General features: G+C 37.4%; 1 protein-coding gene across 1 annotated transcript in view; it reads right to left on the bottom strand.

Moving 5' to 3' along the window:
* LOC102415996 (C-type lectin domain family 7 member A) overlaps nucleotides 1-19,379 on the bottom strand; it is a 54,952-nt gene that overhangs the window by 11,792 nt on the left and 23,781 nt on the right. The window contains exons 3-4 of the mRNA XM_044941139.2: nucleotides 11,194-11,286; nucleotides 6,006-6,119 (exon numbers count right to left, since the gene is read on the bottom strand). Of these exons, the coding sequence (XP_044797074.2) occupies nucleotides 6,006-6,119; nucleotides 11,194-11,286 (207 nt within the window). The remainder of the gene's footprint in view (nucleotides 1-6,005; nucleotides 6,120-11,193; nucleotides 11,287-19,379) is intronic.

The following is a 19,379-nucleotide window of genomic DNA, read 5'->3' on the forward strand; positions in this document are numbered from 1 at the left end:
GATAAAGCCACTATGGAAGACTGTATGGAATTCATTAACAAACTAGGAATGAAACCACCATAAGACCCAGCAATCCCACTCCTAGGAATATACCCTGAAGAAACCAAAATTAAAAGAGACACATGTTCATTGCAGCACTATTTACAGTAGTTAGGACAAGGAAGCTCCCTAGATGTCCATGGACAGATGAATGGACAAAGAAGTTGTGGTATATATACACAATGGAATATTCAGTTCAATTCAGTTCAGTCACTCAGTCACGTCCAACTCTCTGCCACCCCATGAGCCGCAGAACGCCAGGCCTCCCTGTCCATCACCAACTCCCAGAATCCACCTAAACCCATGTCCATCGAGTTGGTGATTCCATCCAACCATCTCATCCTCTGTCGTCCTCTTCTCCTCATGCCCTCAATCTTTTCCAGCATCAGGGTCTTTTCCAATGAGTTAGCTATTCGCATCAGGTGGCCAAAGTATTGGAATTTCAGCTTCAACATCAGTCTTTCCAATGAACACCCAGGACAGACCTCCATTAAGATGAACTGGTTGGCTCTCCTTACAGTCCAAGGGCCTCTCAAAAATTAGGGCAGAAATAAATGCAAAAGAAACAAAAGAGACCATAGCAAAAATCAACAAAGCCAAAAGCTGGTTCTTTGAAAGGATAAATAAAATTGACAAACCATTAGCCAGACTCATCAAGAAACAAAGGGAGAAAAATCAAATCAATAAAATTAGAAATGAAAATGGAGAGATCACAACAGACAACACAGAAATACAATGGATCATAAGAGACTACTATCAACAATTATATGCCAATAAGATGGACAACGTGGAAGAAATGGACAAATTCTTAGAAAAGTACAACTTTCCAAAACTGGACCAGGAAGAAATAGAAAATCTTAACAGACCCATCACAAGCACGGAAATTGAAACTGTAATCAAAAATCTTCCAGCAAACAAAAGCCCAGGTCCAGACAGCTTCACAGCTGAATTCTACCAAAAATTTAGAGAGGAGCTAACACCTATCCTGCTCAAACTCTTCCAGAAAATTGCAGAGGAAGGTAAACTTCCAAACTCATTCTATGAAGCCACCATCACCCTAATACCAAAACCTGACAAAGATCCCACAAAAAAAGAAAACTACAGGCCAATATCACTGATGAACATAGATGCAAAAATCCCTAACAAAATTCTAGCAATCAGAATCCAACAACACATTAAAAAGATCATACACCATGACCAAGTGGGCTTTATTCCAGGGATGCAAGGATTCTTCAATATCCGCAAATCAATCAATGTAATGCACCACATTAACAAATTGAAAAATAAAAACCTTATGATTATCTCAATAAATGCAGAGAAAGCCTTTGACAAAATTCAATATCCATTTATGATAAAAACTCTCCAGAAAGCAGGAATAGAAGGAACATACCTTAACATAATAAAAGCTATATATGACAAACCCACAGCAAACATTATCCTCAATGGTGAAAAACTGAAAGCATTTCCTCTAAAGTCAGGAACAAGACAAGGGTGCCCACTTTCACCATTACTATTCAACATAGTTTTGGAAGTTTTGGCCACAGCAATCAGAGCAGAAAAAGAAATAAAAGGAATCCAAATTGGAAAAGAAGAAGTAAAACTCTCACTATTTGCAGATGACATGATCCTCTACATAGAAAACCCTAAAGACTCCACCAGAAAATTACTAGAACTAATCAATGACTATAGTAAAGTTGCAGGATATAAAATCAACACACAGAAATCCCTTGCATTCCTATACACTAATAATGAGAAAACAGAAAGAGAAATTAAGGAAACAATTCCATTCACCATTGCAACGAAAAGAATAAAATACTTAGGAATATATCTACCTAAAGAAACTAAAGACCTATATATAGAAAACTATAAAACACTGGTGAAAGAAATCGAAGAGCACACTAATAGATGGAGAAATATACCATGTTCATGGATTGGAAGAATCAATATAGTGAAAATGAGTATACTACCCAAAGCAATTTATAAATTCAATGCAATCCTTATCAAGCTACCAACGGTATTCTTCACAGAGCTAGAACAAATAATTTCACAATTTGTATGGAAATACAAAAAACCTCGAATAGCCAAAGCGATCTTGAGAAAGAAGAATGGAACTGGAGGAATCAACCTACCTGACCTCAGGCTCTACTACAAAGCCACAGTTATCAAGACAGTATGGTACTGGCACAAAGACAGAAATATAGATCAATGGAACAAAATAGAAAGCCCAGAGATAAATCCACACACCTATGGACACCTTATCTTTGACAAAGGAGGCAAGAATATACAATGGATTAAAGACAATCTCTTTAACAAGTGGTGCTGGGAAATCTGGTCAACCACTTGTAAAAGAATGAAACTAGAACACTTTCTAACACCATACACAAAAATAAACTCAAAATGGATTAAAGATCTCAACGTAAGACCAGAAACTATAAAACTCCTAGAGGAGAACATAAGCAAAACACTCTCTGACATACATCACAGCAGGATCCTCTATGACCCACCTCCCAGAATATTGGAAATAAAAGCAAAAATAAACAAATGGGACCTAATTAAACTTAAAAGCTTCTGCACAACAAAGGAAACTATTAGCAAGGTGAAAAGGCAGCCTTCAGAATGGGAGAAAATAATAGCAAATGAAGCAACTGACAAACAACTAATCTCAAAAATATACAAGCAACCCCTACAGCTCAACTCCAGAAAAATAAATGACCCAATCAAAAAATGGGCCAAAGAACTAAATAGACATTTCTCCAAAGAAGACAACAGATGGCTAACAAACACATGAAAAGATGCTCAACATCACTCATTATCAGAGAAATGCAAATCAAAACCACTATGAGGTACCATTTCACGCCAGTCAGAATGGCTGCGATCCAAAAGTCTACAAGCAATAAATGCTGGAGAGGGTGTGGAGAAAAGGGAACCCTCTTACACTGTTGGTGGGAATGCAAACTAGTACAGCCACTATGGAGAACAGTGTGGAGATTCCTTAAAAAACTGAAAATAGAACTGCCTTATGATCCAGCAATCCCACTGCTGGGCATACACACTGAGGAAACCAGAAGGGAAAGAGACACGAGTACCCCAATGTTCATCGCAGCACTGTCTATAATAGCCAGGACATGGAAGCAACCTAGATGTCCATCAGCAGATGAATGGATAAGAAAGCAGTGGTACATATACACAATGGAGTACTACTCAGCCATTAAAAAGAACACATTTGAATCAGTTCTAATGAGGTGGATGAAACTGGAGCCTATTATACAGAGTGAAGTAAGCCAGAAAGAAAAACACCAATACAGTATACTAACACATATATATGGAATTTAGAAAGATGGTAACAATAACCCTGTGTACAAGACAGCAAAAGAGACACTGATGTATAGAACAGTCTTATGGACTCTGTTGGAGAGGGAGAGGGTGGGAAGATTTGGGAGAATGGCATTGAAACATGTAAAATATCATGTATGAAACAAGTTGCCAGTCCAGGTTCGATGCACAATACTGGATGCTTGGGGCTGGTGCACTGGGACGACCCAGAGGGATGGTGTGGGGAGGGAGGTGGGAGGAGGGTTCAGGATGGGGAGCGTATGTATACCTGTGGCGGATTCGTTTTGATGTTTGGCAAAACTAATACAGTGTTTCAGGTTTAAAAATAAAAAAAAATAAAAAAGAGTCTTCTCCAACACCACAGGTCAAAAGCATCAGTTCTTCTGCACTCAGCTTTCTTTATAGTCCAACTCTCACATCCATACATGACCACTGGAAAAACCATAGCCTTGACTAGAAGGACCTTTGTTGACAAAGTAATGTCTCTGCTTTTTAAATGTTGTCTAATTTGGTCATAACTTTCCTTCCATGGAGTAAGCATCTTTTAATTTTATGGCTGCAATCACCATCTGCAGTGATTTTGGAACCCAGAAAAATAAAATCAGCCACTGTTTCCCCATCTATTTGCCATGAAGTGATGGGACCAGAGGCCATGATCTTAGTTTTCTGAATGTTGAATTTTAAGCCAACTTTTTCACTCTCTTCTTTCACTTTCATCAAGAGGCTCTTTAGTTCTTCTTCACTTTCTGCCATAAGGGTAGTATCATCTGAATATCTGAGGTTATTGGTCTCCCTTTAGCACAGTAACTCAAAGTAGACACATACTACTGAAAAATATTTTTAATTAGTTGAGTGAATTACTCAGGGACAAACTGAGAAATTGACTGTGTGGAAATTGTCCTGGTAGAAATTTCTTCTTTTCCATACCTCAAGGAAAATGTGTAGTTTGGGGAAGAAAGTATTATTTGGAGTATTCTTTACATATAATTGCATATTTAATTAATAGTAACTCTCAAAAATTGAAAGCTTATCATGTGGTAACCTAGATAGCATATTAAAAAGCAGAGGCATTACTTTGCCAACAAAGGTCCATCTAGTCAAGGCTATGGTTTTTCCAGTGGTCATGTATGGATATGAGAGATGGACTGCGAAGAAAGCTGAGCACCGAAGAATTGATGCTTTTGAACTGTGGTGTTGGAGAAGACTCTTGAGAGTCCGTTGGACTGCAAGGAGATCCAACCAGTCCATCCTAAAGGAGTCCTGGGTGTTCATTGGAAGGACTGATGCTAAAGCTGAAACTCCAATACTTTGGCCACCTCATGCGAAGAGTTGACTCATTGGAAAAGTCTCTGATGCTGGGAGGGATTGGGGGCAGGAGGAGAAGGGGACAACAGAGGACGAGATGGCTGGATGGCATCACTGACTCGATGGACATGAGTTTGAGTAAACTCCAGTAGTTGATGATGGACATGGAGGCCTGGCATGCTGCGATTCATGGGGTCGCAAAGAGTCGGACACAACTGAGTGACTGAACTGAACTGAACTGAATGGCTTTTATAATCTCATTTAGTCCCAACAATCACTCTAAGATTGTTACTATTCTTCTTTTACAGATGAGGAAACCGAGGTGTAGATACTGGTAATTAGGTAACTGGCCTACTGTTAGGTCAGCTACAAATTGGCACTTGTTGGCATCTACCTCTATAAGGATTAAATTTGGTACAGCTGCAGCTGCTGACTTCCAACATTCCCTGAAAGGAGTTCAGGGTGGAGAGCAGAAATGAGGCAGTCTGTGCTCTGGGGTGGCGGGGGCTGGGGAGGGAGATCTGGCAAAACAGGTCTTCAGATAGTCAGATATTTTTAGAAGCTAGTTTTATAAGCCCAATTCTTCTGTCTCCTCCTATCTAGAAAAGCACTAAAATCCTTCATAGTGATGACTGTTCCCCATGACTAGCAAAATCTTCATGAGATTAGCAGAAACCTTCTGGGAAAATATGTGCCTGATTGCACATACTCTCCCTTCACAAAAATCATATATATACTGACTTTCCTCCTGTCTCTTTGGAGAAATTTCTCAGAGTTATCTGAGATGCTGTCTCCTGGGCTACTGTCCTCATTTTGCCTCAAATAAAACTTAACTTGAAACTCTCATATTGTGCATTTTTTAAGTTGACAGTTACATTGTTATTATTGATGGAATATGTTAAAACCCAGTTCTGACTACAAAATGCATTGAGCTTTGCCCCCAACTTCTTATGATGATAACTTGAAGTGAGGTACTATTTTAAAGGAAAATAGGTATTTTTCTAACAGAAATATTCTCAAGTTTAGTCTAGAATACTTATCTGTTGGATTCCTGGAAGTCAGAAAAACCCTGAGCTTTCTGCAAGAAATAAGCCATTCTCTCTTCCACAATGCCTTCAAAATCTCCAATGAGGTGATCCAGATAATTACTTCTACACTGCGTAGTTTAAATAAATAGGATTAAAGAGCATTTTTCTCTAGTAGAAGACACATTAAAATTTAGCTGCAATAATAATTCTGGTGTTCTCTATGGTTTCCTTAAAGATCATGAAAAATTCTCAATGGTCTAACATTCAGAGCATGATGGAAATTTAAAATCTTGCACATACCTTTATTTCTGTCATGTTCAGGAATTCTTTGTATTTGTTGAGTTGTTTGGATCTGAGGCTGGGAATGAAATCCTGCATTCCTGTGAGGCCTTTTTAACCTGTTATTCTGTGTTGCTTCATAGAATAAAAATGTCCTCAGCATTAATTAGCATATTGAGACAATTGCAGGAATAAGCATTATCCCAGAGGAAAAAATACAGAGACCAGGGTGAGATGTGTTGGTATAAGGAAGACACATTGTTCACCAGACAATCAGGAGCACAGATTGACCCCCACAGCCCCACCCACTCTCAGGTTTGCTTACCCAGATTTTAGAATCTGGCAACATCTCTGGTCAAGATACAAAGAGACTCAGCATGCATTTTAGAGCATAAGTTCCAGAACCAAGATTTCCAGGTTTAACCCTGGTTGTATCACTTATTTATGTGACTTAGGTTAGGCAAGTTATTTAAATTCTTTCTGTCTTTTTTCTTTGTTTTTGTAAAATGAAGATAATGACAGGCTCTAATTCATTGATTAGCTATGAGAACTTAATGGGTTAATATGTATAATGTGCTGAGGATCTTGCCTGTAGTAAGTTTCTATTAAATAGAGGAGGAGTAAAGGGCTATAATGAGAATTCCAAGATGACTGTAACTATGTTTTGCCCAGAAAATGTCTGAGACCTAGTCAAGAGGGATATCATTGTACTGCTCCAAAAATATATAATCATCAGTTCCACATCTCAGTAAGCACTTAATCTTTACTTTTAAATAAAACACAACTAACTGTTTTTGGTTTTGCTTTTAATTTTTTACTGTCCTCTTCTTTCATTCTCCAAAGTCCAGGGCATTTCTCCAATTGACCACATGAAGAAAGGAAATAGTCTAGCATTGTAATGTGTACTTAGTTAAGTTCTTCGAATTTTTTAAGTGTAAAAGGACCCCGAAACTATGACATTCCTTTAAAAATAACTTGAAATATTTATATATTTAGTTACATCATTGAAGGACACTTTTTTTTTTTTTTTTTTTTTTTCCCTGCTCCACATTTATTGGGGCCAGAGAGGCCAGGTGTTTTCCTTTCAAATACTTGGAAAAATATAACACAACAGCAATTTCTTAAATACAGAACAAAACTTTCTGGATCATGAATCAACAGAGATGTAATAGCCTATAGAAGGACACTTTTAAATGACTATGTGTATAGATCTCTAGTCACAATATCACTATACATACAGTGTAGAAGCTCTACACTAGTCCAAAGTTAATAATGCAGAAATTTGTATTGAGATCACATTTTAAGTAAAAAAAAAAAAAAAAAAATCCACCCTCTAGATTGTATACAGAACTATTTTTAATCAAGCAAAGGGAAAAAATGTGCAAAAGAAAAATATGCCAAAGTAACAAAGGTGATTTACCTCAGATATTGGAATTGAGAGTACGTTTTTTCTAAAATGGGCATATATCTGTTTCCAAGTGGAAAAATACATGGTAAATTAAGATTAAAATATTTGCATTTAAAAATAAAGGGTATATGTTAATAAAGGGTATATATAAATGAGTTCAATTTAAGAAACTAGGAGAAAAAAAGAAAATACATGATAAGCAAAAATCATTAAATAGAAAGTTTAAAACAGGATCTACACATTCAAAACTGGTTCTTTTAAAAGATTAATGAAATTCCTGACTATATGGATAAAAAGAAGGTAGAAATTAATCATATAATGAATGGAAAAAAGACCAAAAATAGAAGAGAATTCAAAGATAATAAAAACCTTATTCATTTAAGCAAATATTTATGAGCACACAATGTGGCCCAGCTACTATTCTAAGCATCAGGAATAAAGCAGGTAAAAAAAAAAGACAAAAATCCCTATTCTTATGGAACTAATATTACCAGCGTGGGGGGAGGGGCGGTGTAACGGAAAGGTGGGTAATAATTAAATAAGTTTTTTAAAATTATAGTTTGGTAGAAAATGGTAAGAAATAATTCAGGAAAGAAGGATACAGAGTGCTGAAGCATTACAATTTATTTGAAAATTTAGATGAAATGAGCAAATTCAATGAAATATTTAATTTACCAAAACTTATTCCTGAAGAAAAATTCTTTGTGTTTAACAGATACTAGGATACAACAGATGTTTACAGACTGCTGTATTTTCAGGTTGGTTGAGCTTGTGCCATGCTAGTTGTGAATATTTGAATCTCATACCTGCCCATAACCATTAATGAAAATGAGTCTAAAATATTCTCACAAAGAAAGCAATAGCTTCATACTATTTTAAAAGCAAGTCCTAAAAGTTAGAAGAACAGATTATCCTAATATTACATAAACTCTTATAAACAATAAAAAACACAAAAGTAGCATGGAGTCAGAGTGAGACACAATCCACCATTTGTTTTGTGAAGCTAGAAAATCCTGCATCTGAGATAAGAGAAAAAAGGATATCCCCCCTTTCCTTTCCTGTTAACACTCATAGTTTTCTTGATGTCACTTCTTAGTTGTTTTTGTGTTTGTGTGTGCAATCTTTTTTTCTTTAATTTTTTTTTTTTTTTTTTTTTTTTGGCAGTGTTTGGTCTTCATTGCTGCATGGGTTTTTCTCCAGTTGCAGCGAGCAGGGGTGCACAGGATTCTCTAGTTGCAATGCACAGGGTTGTCATTGCAGTGACTTCTCTCGTGGAGCAGGGGCTCTAGGTACACGGGCTTCAGTAGTTGTGGCTCGTGGGCTTGAGAGCACAGGCTCAGTAGTTGTGATGCACAGGCTTAATTGCTATGTGGAATCTTCCACATCAAGGATCGAAACTGTGTCTCCTCCATTGGCAGGCAGATTCTTCAATGCTGAGCCATCAGGGAAACCCTGTGTGTGCAATCTTCAAATGATTTGTATTTAGTATCTGTCCTTGGCCCCTTCTCTTCATCTGCATAATCTTTTTTAATTTTTATTTTATATTGGAATGTAGTTGATTAATAAAATTGTGTTAGTTTCAAGTGTACAGCAAAGTGATTCAGCTATGCATATACATGTATCTATCCTTTCTCAAATTCTTTCCCCATTTAGGTTATTATAGAATATTGAGCAGTGTACCCTGCACTATGCTGATGAGTGATGTCACCTGCTGTCATGGTTTCATCTGTCACTTACATCCCTTTTGTTGTTTAGTTGCCAAGTCATGTCCAGCTCTTCACAACCCCATGGACTGCAGCACACTAGGCTCCCTGTCCCTCACCATCTCCCAGAGTTTGCTCAAGTTCACATCAATTGAATCAGTGATGCCAGCCAACCATCTCATCCTCTGTTGCCCTCTTCTCATTTTGCCTTCAATCTTTCCCAGCATCAGGGTCTTTTTCAATGAGTCAGTTCTTCGCATTAGGTGGCCAGAGTATTGGAGTTTCAGCTTCGGCATCAGTCCTTCCAAAGAATATTCAAGACTGATTTCTTTAAGGATTGACTGGTTTGATCTCCTTGCTGTCCAAGGGATTCTCAAGAGTCTTCTTCAAACACCACAGTTTGAAAGAATCAGTTCTTTGGCATTCAGCCTTCTTTATGGTCCAATTCTCACATCCATACATGACTACTGGAAAGTCTATAGCCTTCACTGTATGAACCTTTGTCAGCAATGTCTTTACTTTTTAACACACTGTTTAGGCTTGTCATAGCTTTCCTGCCAAGAAGCAATCATCTTCTAATTTCATGGCTGCAGTCACCATCTGCAGTGATTTTAGAGCCCAAGAAGAGGAAATCTTACATCAAGTGTGTGTGTGTGTGAGTCACTCAGTCGTGTCAGACTCTTTCATGACTTCCAAATTTATACACTCAGACACTATCAGTTTTCTAATCTGCAGGCTCACCCATTCTTTACAAGTATTGAAAACATTTTGTCCAAAGCTATCCTCCTCACCTTGGGGCCCCTCCAGCTGCCTTTCATATCCTGTTGAATGGCACCATAATTGACCAAGTCTCCCATGTCAAACACCTAGAAATCATCTTGATTTCTGTGTCTTTTTACTCCCTTCATCCTACAATTTAAGAAACCTGATGATTCTACCCCCTTAAGTCTCTCTGCTAAGTTCTTCCATTCCCATCCCTAATGCCACAGCTGTATTCTGAACACTGATTTCTTTCCCAGATCCCTTGCAAGAGGTTGGCCTACCTGCCTTCAGTCTCCTCAGTCCATCTAAATCCTGCTGGTTACTGTTCCATCACCCCACACATGTCTATGCCTTATCTTCACCTGGAACGTTCCTCCACTTCCTTCTCCATCAGACTTATCCCAATCAAGGAGTCTTTTCTATTTAATCCACTTTTATTCTTAACCCAACTCAAAATGGTATCCTTCTTTGATCTCTCATCATCTCATTTATAGTCTTATATAGCATTTGTTCAAAACAGTATACTTGCCATTTCTCTTGCTGCAAAGTAAGATCCTTGAAGGCATAATTTCTCTCTTTTATCTATGCAGCATGAATACCTATCATAATGCTTAACACATGATTCCATGCAAAAAAAATTCATTGAATGAAGAAATTAATGATTATATTAATGAATGAAAATTCATTTGAAAAATATTTGTTGAGCATATATTATATACCAGACACTATTCTAAGTATTGATGATATATTAGTAAACCTGGTCTTGTGGAGTCTTTTTTTGAAATGGGCATGTGATTAATTAAAATATGAATCAGATAAAAATGAGTCTGAGGAAGACAGGCTTCAAAACAGATATTGATTAATTCTGCTGCTGCTGCTAAGTCGCTTCAGTCATGTCCAACTCTGTGCAACCCCATAGACAGCAGCCCACTAGGCTCCTCTGTCCCTGGGATTCTCCAGGCAAGAATACTGGAGTGGGTTGCCATTTCCTTCTCCAATTCATGAAAGTGAAAAGTGAAAGTGAAGTTGCTCAGTCATGTCTGACTCCTAGCGACCTCATGGACTGCAGCCTACGAGGCTCCTCCGTCCATGGGATTTTCCAAGCAAGAGTACTGGAGTGGCGTGCCATTGCCTTCTCCGTTGATTAATTCTAACACTATCAATTTCACACTTAACTTTCCTCTCTTCATATCCTCCAGAATTAAATTTTGGAGGATAATAAGACTTTTCCATTTAAATAATAAGAATACACACACACACACCCCTGACAGTTTCTGTAAACAGAAACGCCAAGGTAAAGATCTTATGAAGTCTAAGTATATATGCAAATATTTACCTTCTTTTTGAGATATTTCAGGTCTCTCACCTGTCTGCCGATCAGGAGCAACAAGTGAGAGCGTCATATAGTCAATCTTCTTGTCATTGTTTTCTGGGAAGTGGAACAAAATCCATTCTCATCATAATAATTGGATAAAATAACAGTCTGTATTATAACTGAAATGAAGGTTAATAACTTTTTAAAGGTATCAATAATTCTAAAATGATATCTTAATAAAAGACTATAACAGTTAATAACCATATAATGTCATGCTTTATGGACAAGAATTTACTAAGTACTTACTACTATATGTGTACTGAAAATGAACATTTTTAATGCTTCTTTATAAATGTAACATTCTGCAACTTCAATTTACCAATTAAATAAAGGTGTTGAAAAAAGAAAGCTGGGCATATCGCTAAGAAATTAAGGCAATAATAGTATCTTCTGAGTTGTCATATTTTAAGTTAATTCTAGGCATCTATACTGTTTATTATCATTGTTTATAACCAAAGAGTTGATCACATTGAACTGACATTTTTATAAATCAAGTCAAATGTCCTGTCCAAAACATGTTGATCTGTATATATTTAGAGCTAAACAATAATAACAATGAAAAAGAATTTCTCAAAAAATAATATTAAAATGTTCTCCGTATGGAAATCTGATATCCAGCTCTCCGAATGTGTTCTAGTCTTTGCATCATCCATTTCATTAAATTTCTGGGAATTGACTATGTCATTTTTAGGCATAGTCAATGACTGTAATTTTTAGGTTAATGTAATAATAATAACAATAATAACAACTCACTATGTCCCAGGTACTATTTCAGGTATTTATATGCATTCATTTATTCAATCCTCACAACAATTCAGTATAATGGAAACTGCAAAGTTATACATCCCCATTTTATAGATGTGTAAACAGAGGCACAGAAAAATCTAACAAGCTTTACATACACATATGGAAAAAAATATTCAAGTAATAATTATAAGTGCACAAGTTATAGTTATACATGACTGTAGTCATATGTTTCTGGTAGAAAATCTAATGATAAGAATATGCAGACTTATTCCAAAAGTTTCCTAGGCACCATTTGTCTCTTGCTTGTGTTTGTATATGTATCTATGTACCTTGTAGACCAAATTTCATTAAACGACAAAAGAAAAAGAAAACTCAAATATCCTCCCATTATCATCAATGTAATCACTGTTCAAGATGTATACTTTACAGAAAACTATATCTACTACAAAACAAGCTTAATTCCCAAGAGCATAGGCTAAATTATTAAATTGTACTTATGGCCAGTTATCCTAAGATCATCTCACCTCTGTGTGGTTTATGCCTCATGGTTTGGTATTCCAAGTTCTGGCAAGGAGTCTGTCTCATGAACCAAAAAGTTAGCAAAGTGACAATATGAGCAGAGTAAGAAGAGTCTAACTGCTCTGTGATGCGTCCCACACAGGAAGCCTCCCCTTAGAGTCACATTCATGCTGTTCTTCCTTCACACAAGAGGTTAAAGGATGAGGATATTTAAAGTCTGCTCAATATCAGATAATAAGGTCCTGTGTTCAACTAGCACATTTGCATCTGAGACCCACTATTGCCGAGCTATGATAATAGATACATCAGAAGGTAGAAAATTTGACTTTTTTTTTCCAGAATTCTGGCCAATTTTATTTTAAGGTTTGGATGCATCTTTTAAGGGATCTCCAACTTAAAAGGTATAATTTGTACAGAAGATCTTAAAATTATTTGTGTTTTTCCATGAAAGCAACACATTCATTAATTAACTCATTTAATGTGCATTTTACTGATCACATAATTTTATGCCAGGCTATGTTCTAAATGCTGAAGATAGAGCAGTCAACAAATATAGCAAGTAAATTACCTCTTGGCTCATGGGGTTTATATTATAGTGAGGTGGAGGACAGTAAAGCAGTAAGTCAAGTGCATACTATACTAAACTGTGATTTTTAAAAACTAAGAAAAACATATTGGAAAAGAGGTGATAGTTTGGGGATAATAATGGAAAACCTCACTTGAGAAGGAAACACTTCAATAAAGTTTTAAAAGATACTACGGGAGATCATGAGTCTAAATATATAATAGATTGTTAACTCCATGAGAATAGAAAGCATGTCTTATTATTCACAATATCAATAATTGAATAAATACATTTAGAGAAACTTCTGTGTGCTTACCATTTTGTTAATGATATTATTTGATATTCATAAACAAATGATAAACTATGGAATAAAGATAAAATATATATGAATTGGTCTTCCCTGATGGCTCAGGGGATAAGAACCCACCTGCCAAGGCAGGAGACAAGAGTCTGACACTTCAGTTGGGAAGATCCCCTGGAGAAGGAAATAGCAACCCACCCCAGTATTCTTTCCTTGGGAAATCCCATGGACAGAGGAGCCTGGCAGGCTACAGTCCATGGAGTCTCAAAGGAGTCAGAGAGTACTTAGCAACTGAACAACAAAGAGATAAATCAAAATTATGGAGAAAGAGCTAAAAATACATATGAATAGTTTAAGGCATTTCAAATATGTGAGTTAAGAAATAACTATTTCTTAAGTTATTTTTTAGGCACCTTCCTACAACTCTAGCTATCCTCTCCTTTTATTCTCTAATTTTATACTCTAATGAATTCACTCGACTGAAGCCACCATTTGACTTAAGCCAATCCCTTGTCCTGTGTGCCCAGTTCTATCACTCTCACCTTCTGTCTTTCCAAATTATAGCGGGCTAAATGTTATGTATCTGTCACGTTTCACATGAAAAATTAAATGGCTTATTTAAGAAAGCTTTTGTTGATTCCTAAAAGATGCTGCTGCTAAAGTGCTAAACTCAATATGTCATCAAATTGGAAAAGTCAGTTTTCATTCCAATCCCAAAGAATGGCAATGCTGAAGAATGTTCAAATTACCGCACAATTGCATTCATTTCACATATAAGCAAAGTAATGCTCAAAATTCTCCAAACTAGGCTTCAACAGATGTGAACAGAGAATTTCCAGATGTTCAAGCTGGATTTAGAAAAGTCAGAGAAACTAGAGATCAAATCGCTGACATCCGCTGAATCATAGAAAGAGCAAGAGAATTCCAGGAAAACATCTACTTGCTTTATTGACTATGCTAAAGCTTTTGACTGTGTGGATCACAACAAACTGGAAAATTCTTAGAGATGGGAGTGCCAGACCACCTCACCTGCCTCTTGAGAAATCTATAGGCAGGTCAAGAAGCAACAGTTAGAACAAGATATGGAACAAAAGACTGGTTCCAAATTGAGAGAGGAGTACATCAAGGCTGTATATTGTCACCCTGCTTATTTAACTTGTACTAGAGAACATCCTGCAAAATGTTGGGCTGGATGAAACACAAGCTGGAATCAAGACTGCCGGGAAAAATATCAATAACCTCAGACATGCAGATGACACCACCCTTATGGCAGGAAGCGAAGAGGAACTAAAGAACCTCTTAATGAAGGTGAAAGAGGAGAGTGAAAAAGTTGGCTTAAAACTCAACATTTAAAAAACTATGATCATGGCATCTGGTCCCATCACATCATGGCAAATAGATGGGGAAACAATGGAAATAGTGACAGACTTTATTTTCTTGGGTTCCAAAATCATTGTAGGTGGTGAGTGCAGCCATGAAATTAAGACGTTTGCTCCTTGGAAGAAAAGCTATGACCAACCTAGATAGCATATTAAAAAGCAGAGACATTACCTTGCTGACAAAGTCCATCTAGTCAAAGCTATGGTTTTACATCCATACAGTAGTCATGTATGGATGTAAGAGCTGGACCATAAAGAAGTCTGAGCACTGAAGAATTGATGCTTTTGAACAGTGATGTTGGAGAAGATTCTTGAGAGTCCCTTGGACTGCAAGGAGATCAAACCAGTCAGTCCTAAAGGAAACCAACCCTGAATATTCATTGAAAGGACTGATGCTGAAGCTGAAGCTCCAATACTTTGGCCACCTGATGGGAAGAGCCAACTCATTTGAAAAGACCCTGATGCTGGGAAAGACTGAGGGCAAAAGGAGAACAGAGTGACAGAGGATGAGATGGTTGGATGGCATCACCAACTCAATGGACATGAGCTTGAGCAAGCTCCAGGAGATGGAGAAGGACGGGGAGGCCCGGCGGGCTACAGTTCACGGGGTTGCAAAGAATCAGACACGACTGAGCAACTGAACAACAAAAAAGCTAGGTTATAATCTTTTTACATTTTCCCATTCCTCCAAATATTTCCCATAATAAAAATAGAATACAGGGGACTTCCTTGGTAGTCCAGTGGTTAAGACCTCACACTTGCAGTTCAGGATGTGTGAGTTCAGTGCCTGGTTGGGGAACTAAGATCCCATATACTGCACACTATGGCTAAAAATATTTTTTAAATGTATGCATTAGAGTTCTTGCTAAATAGTCTCATTAGATTATATCACCAAAGAGGTGTGAGTCTTACCTGACTTTCTCATTAATATATTCTTGCAATTCAAAGGATAATGCACATTATAAACACTGAATACATGTGTGTGGCATTATCTAATAGACAAATAATCTTTGACTCTTTCTACCAAAATAGGGTCTCTTATCAACTTAGATTTTTATTTATTTGAGATCAAAGTTAAACCTAGGAATTTCATAAAGCTTTTAATATAAAGTTTCAAGCATCTCCCTAAATAAAATATCATATTCATTTAAAATTTACATGCATTAATTGTCATCCTTTTCAAGAGTATAATTTGATGAGTTTTAACACATATGTAGTTTGTACCCGCATGCATAACAGAGATAGAGGACATTTCTATCTCCCAAAAAGTTGCCTCATGCCCCTTTGTAAACAATCCCCTCACATTAGCCTTGTCCCTGACAACTACTAATCTGATTTTTTTCTCTATAAGCTTGCCTTTTCTGCAATATGAGTGAATTCATAATGATGTTTAGGTTTTTTATTATGACTTCTTTCTCTTTTCACCGTGCTATTGAGATTTATGAATATTGTTGTATACATCAGTATTTCATTCCTTCTTATGGCTGAAAGTATTCCACTGTATAAATTGTTATTCATTCAACAATTGTTCTATTGTCATTTCTTCACAAGGTGGTGAACATATGGGCTGTTTCTGGTGATAATGATAAAGTCATAACATTAATGTTATAGGGCTTTGTGTGGATGTCTGTTTTCATTTCTCCAGTGTGAATTTGTTGTTGTTTAGTCACTCAGTTGTGTCTGACCCACCAGGCTCCTCTGTCCATGAGATTTCCCAGGCAAGAATACTGGAGCAGGTTGCCATTTCCTTCTCCAGGGCATCTTCCCAACCAGGGGAAGCCACATCTCCTGCATAGGCAGGTGGGTTCTTTACCACTGAGCCACCTGGGAAGCCCCTAGTGTGAATACCTAGGTATTCATTTCTGGGTCATATGGTAAGTGTGTATTTAGCTTCATTAGAAATTCCTAATTGTTTTCTAAAGTGGCTGTACCATTTCACATCTGTATGAGGATTTTCAGATATCTCACACCTTCACCAGCACTTGGCATTGTTCATATTGTAAATTTTAGCCATTATGATAGGTGCATGTACCTTGTTGTGGCTTTAATTTGCATTTACTAACAACCAATCATTTTTTTTTTTTTAATTTTATTTTATTTTTAAACTTTACATATTTTTTAACCATCTTTTTGTCATCTGCATATCTTCTTTGGTGAAGTATCTATTCAAATCACTTAACCATTGTTAATTGAGATTCATATAAACATACCATCAGTTGCTTGTCAGGTGAGCCTCTCCACTGGGCAGCTCCCAACATGGCAACTGGCTTCCCTCAAAGTGAGTGAGTGAGAGAGAGAGCGCCCAAGATGGAAGCCTATTGCAGCACTACTTTCAATAGCCAGGACATAGGAAAAAAACTAAATGTCCATCAACAGAGGAATGGATGAAGAAGACACGGTGTGTGTATATATATAATGGAATATTACTCAGCCATAGAAAGGAATGACATGTATATTGTCACCCTGTTTATTTAACTTATATGCAGAGTACATCATGAGAAACGCTGGACTGGAAGAAACACAAGCTGGAATCAAGATTTCCGGGAGAAATATCAATAACCTCAGATATGCAGATGACACCACCCTTATGGCAGAAAGTGAAGAGGAACTAAAAAGCCTTTTGATGAAAGTGAAAGTGGAGAGTGAAAAAGTGGGCTTAAAGCTCAACATTCAGAAAACGAAGATCATGGCATCCGGTCCCACTACTTCATGGGAAATAGATGGGGAACAGTGGAAACAGTGCCAGACTTTATTTTTCGGGGCTCCAAAATCACTACAGATGGTGACTGCAGCCATGAAATTAAAAGACGCTTACTCCTTGGAAGGAAAGTTATGACCAACCTAGATAGCATATTGAAAAGCAGAGACATTACTTTGCCAACAAAGGTCTGTCTAGTCAAGGCTATGGTTTTTCCTGTGGTCATGTATGGATGTGAGAGTTGGACTGTGAAGAAGGCTGAGCACCGAAGAATTGATGCTTTTGAACTGTGGTGTTGGAGAAGACTCTTGAGAGTCCCTTGGACTGCAAGGAGATCCAACCAGTCCATTCTGAAGGAGATCAGCCCTGGGATTTCTTTGGAAGGACTGATGCTGAAGCTGAAACTCCAGTACTTTGGCCACCTCATGCAAAGAGTTGACTCATTGGAAAAGACTGATGCTGGGAGGGATTGGGGGCAAGAGGAGAAGGGGATGACAGAGGATGAGATGGCTGGATGGCATCACTGACTCAATGGACGTGAGTCTGAGTGAACTCCAGGAGTTGATGATGGACAGGGAGGCCTGGCGTGCTGCAATTCATGGGATCGCAAAGAGTCAGACACGACTGAGCGACTGATCTGATCTGAATGGACCTAGAGACTATCATACAGAGTGCAGTAAGTCAGAAAGAGAAAAACAAATACCATCTACTAAGGCATATATGTGGAATCTCGAAAATGGTACTGATAAATTTATTTGTAAAGCAGAAATAGAGACACAGAAGTAGAGAACAAACGTATGGACACTGAGGCAGAGAAAGGGGGAGGGAGGATGAATTGGGAGATTGGGATTGACATATATACACTATTGATATTATGTACAAAATAGATAACTAATGAGAATCTAATGTTTAGCACAGAAAACTCTACTCAGTGCACTGTGGTGATGTAAATGAAACCCCCAAAAAAGAAAGGATATGTACACATATGGATGACTCATTTTGCTGTACAGAAAAAAACTGACACAGAAGTGTAAAGCAGCTATACTCCAATTAAAAAAGAAGCAAACACTTCTTGGCTGAGCAAGCAGAATAAGAAAACAGGCTAAATTGTTTAACTGAAGATGAACTAGCTGACTTTTACCATTCAAGCTTTGTTCTTCAGGATCCTACCAGCATGTATTTACCATATCCTGTGGCTGGAGATGTCTGAACTCTGTGATCAAACTGCTAGCCTGAGATCTGGAGACTGGTGCTTCACCTAAGCATCAGAAGTACATGTTCTTCTCTCCTTAACTTCTGCATTAAAGGAAAAAATAAATTTCTCTAAAGAGAAATGGACACATATTTTAAAATATATGGAAGTCTAACCAAAGAAGTGATATATTGTTATTTTTACCGTGTTTCCCAGGTGAGGCTTCCCTGGTGGCTCAGACGGTAAAGAATCTGCATGGGAGACCCAGGTTTGATCCCTGGGTCGGGAAGATCCCTTGAAGAAGGGCATGGCAACCCACTCCAGTATTCTTTCCTGGAGAATCCCATGGACAGAGGAGCCTAGTGGGCTACAGTCTGTGGGGTCAGAATAAGTAGGACACGTCTGAGTGAATCTCTGTCTGTGTCCCAGGTGGCTCAATGCTAAAGAATCTGCCTGCCAATGTAGGAAACAGCAGCAACAGCATACTTAGAAGAGAACCACAAATAACACCTGTGTAGTTACAGAAGGGCAAAAATAGAAGACAGGAATCACGAAAGGCCACTTTAGAGGCTGCCTACCACACTCATATAGAAATACAATTATACATGGACTATATATCCTGTAAATTTCATACAATTACTGATTAGTTGTCATATCTCTTTTGTAGATTCTTTGAGTAAACTATGTACAATTAGAACCTCAGCAAATAAATTTGTCTTTCATTTTTTCTAGTCTATGCATTGTAT

This window comes from Bubalus bubalis, chromosome 4 (genome assembly GCF_019923935.1).
Source record: "Bubalus bubalis isolate 160015118507 breed Murrah chromosome 4, NDDB_SH_1, whole genome shotgun sequence".
NCBI lineage: Eukaryota > Metazoa > Chordata > Mammalia > Artiodactyla > Bovidae > Bubalus > Bubalus bubalis.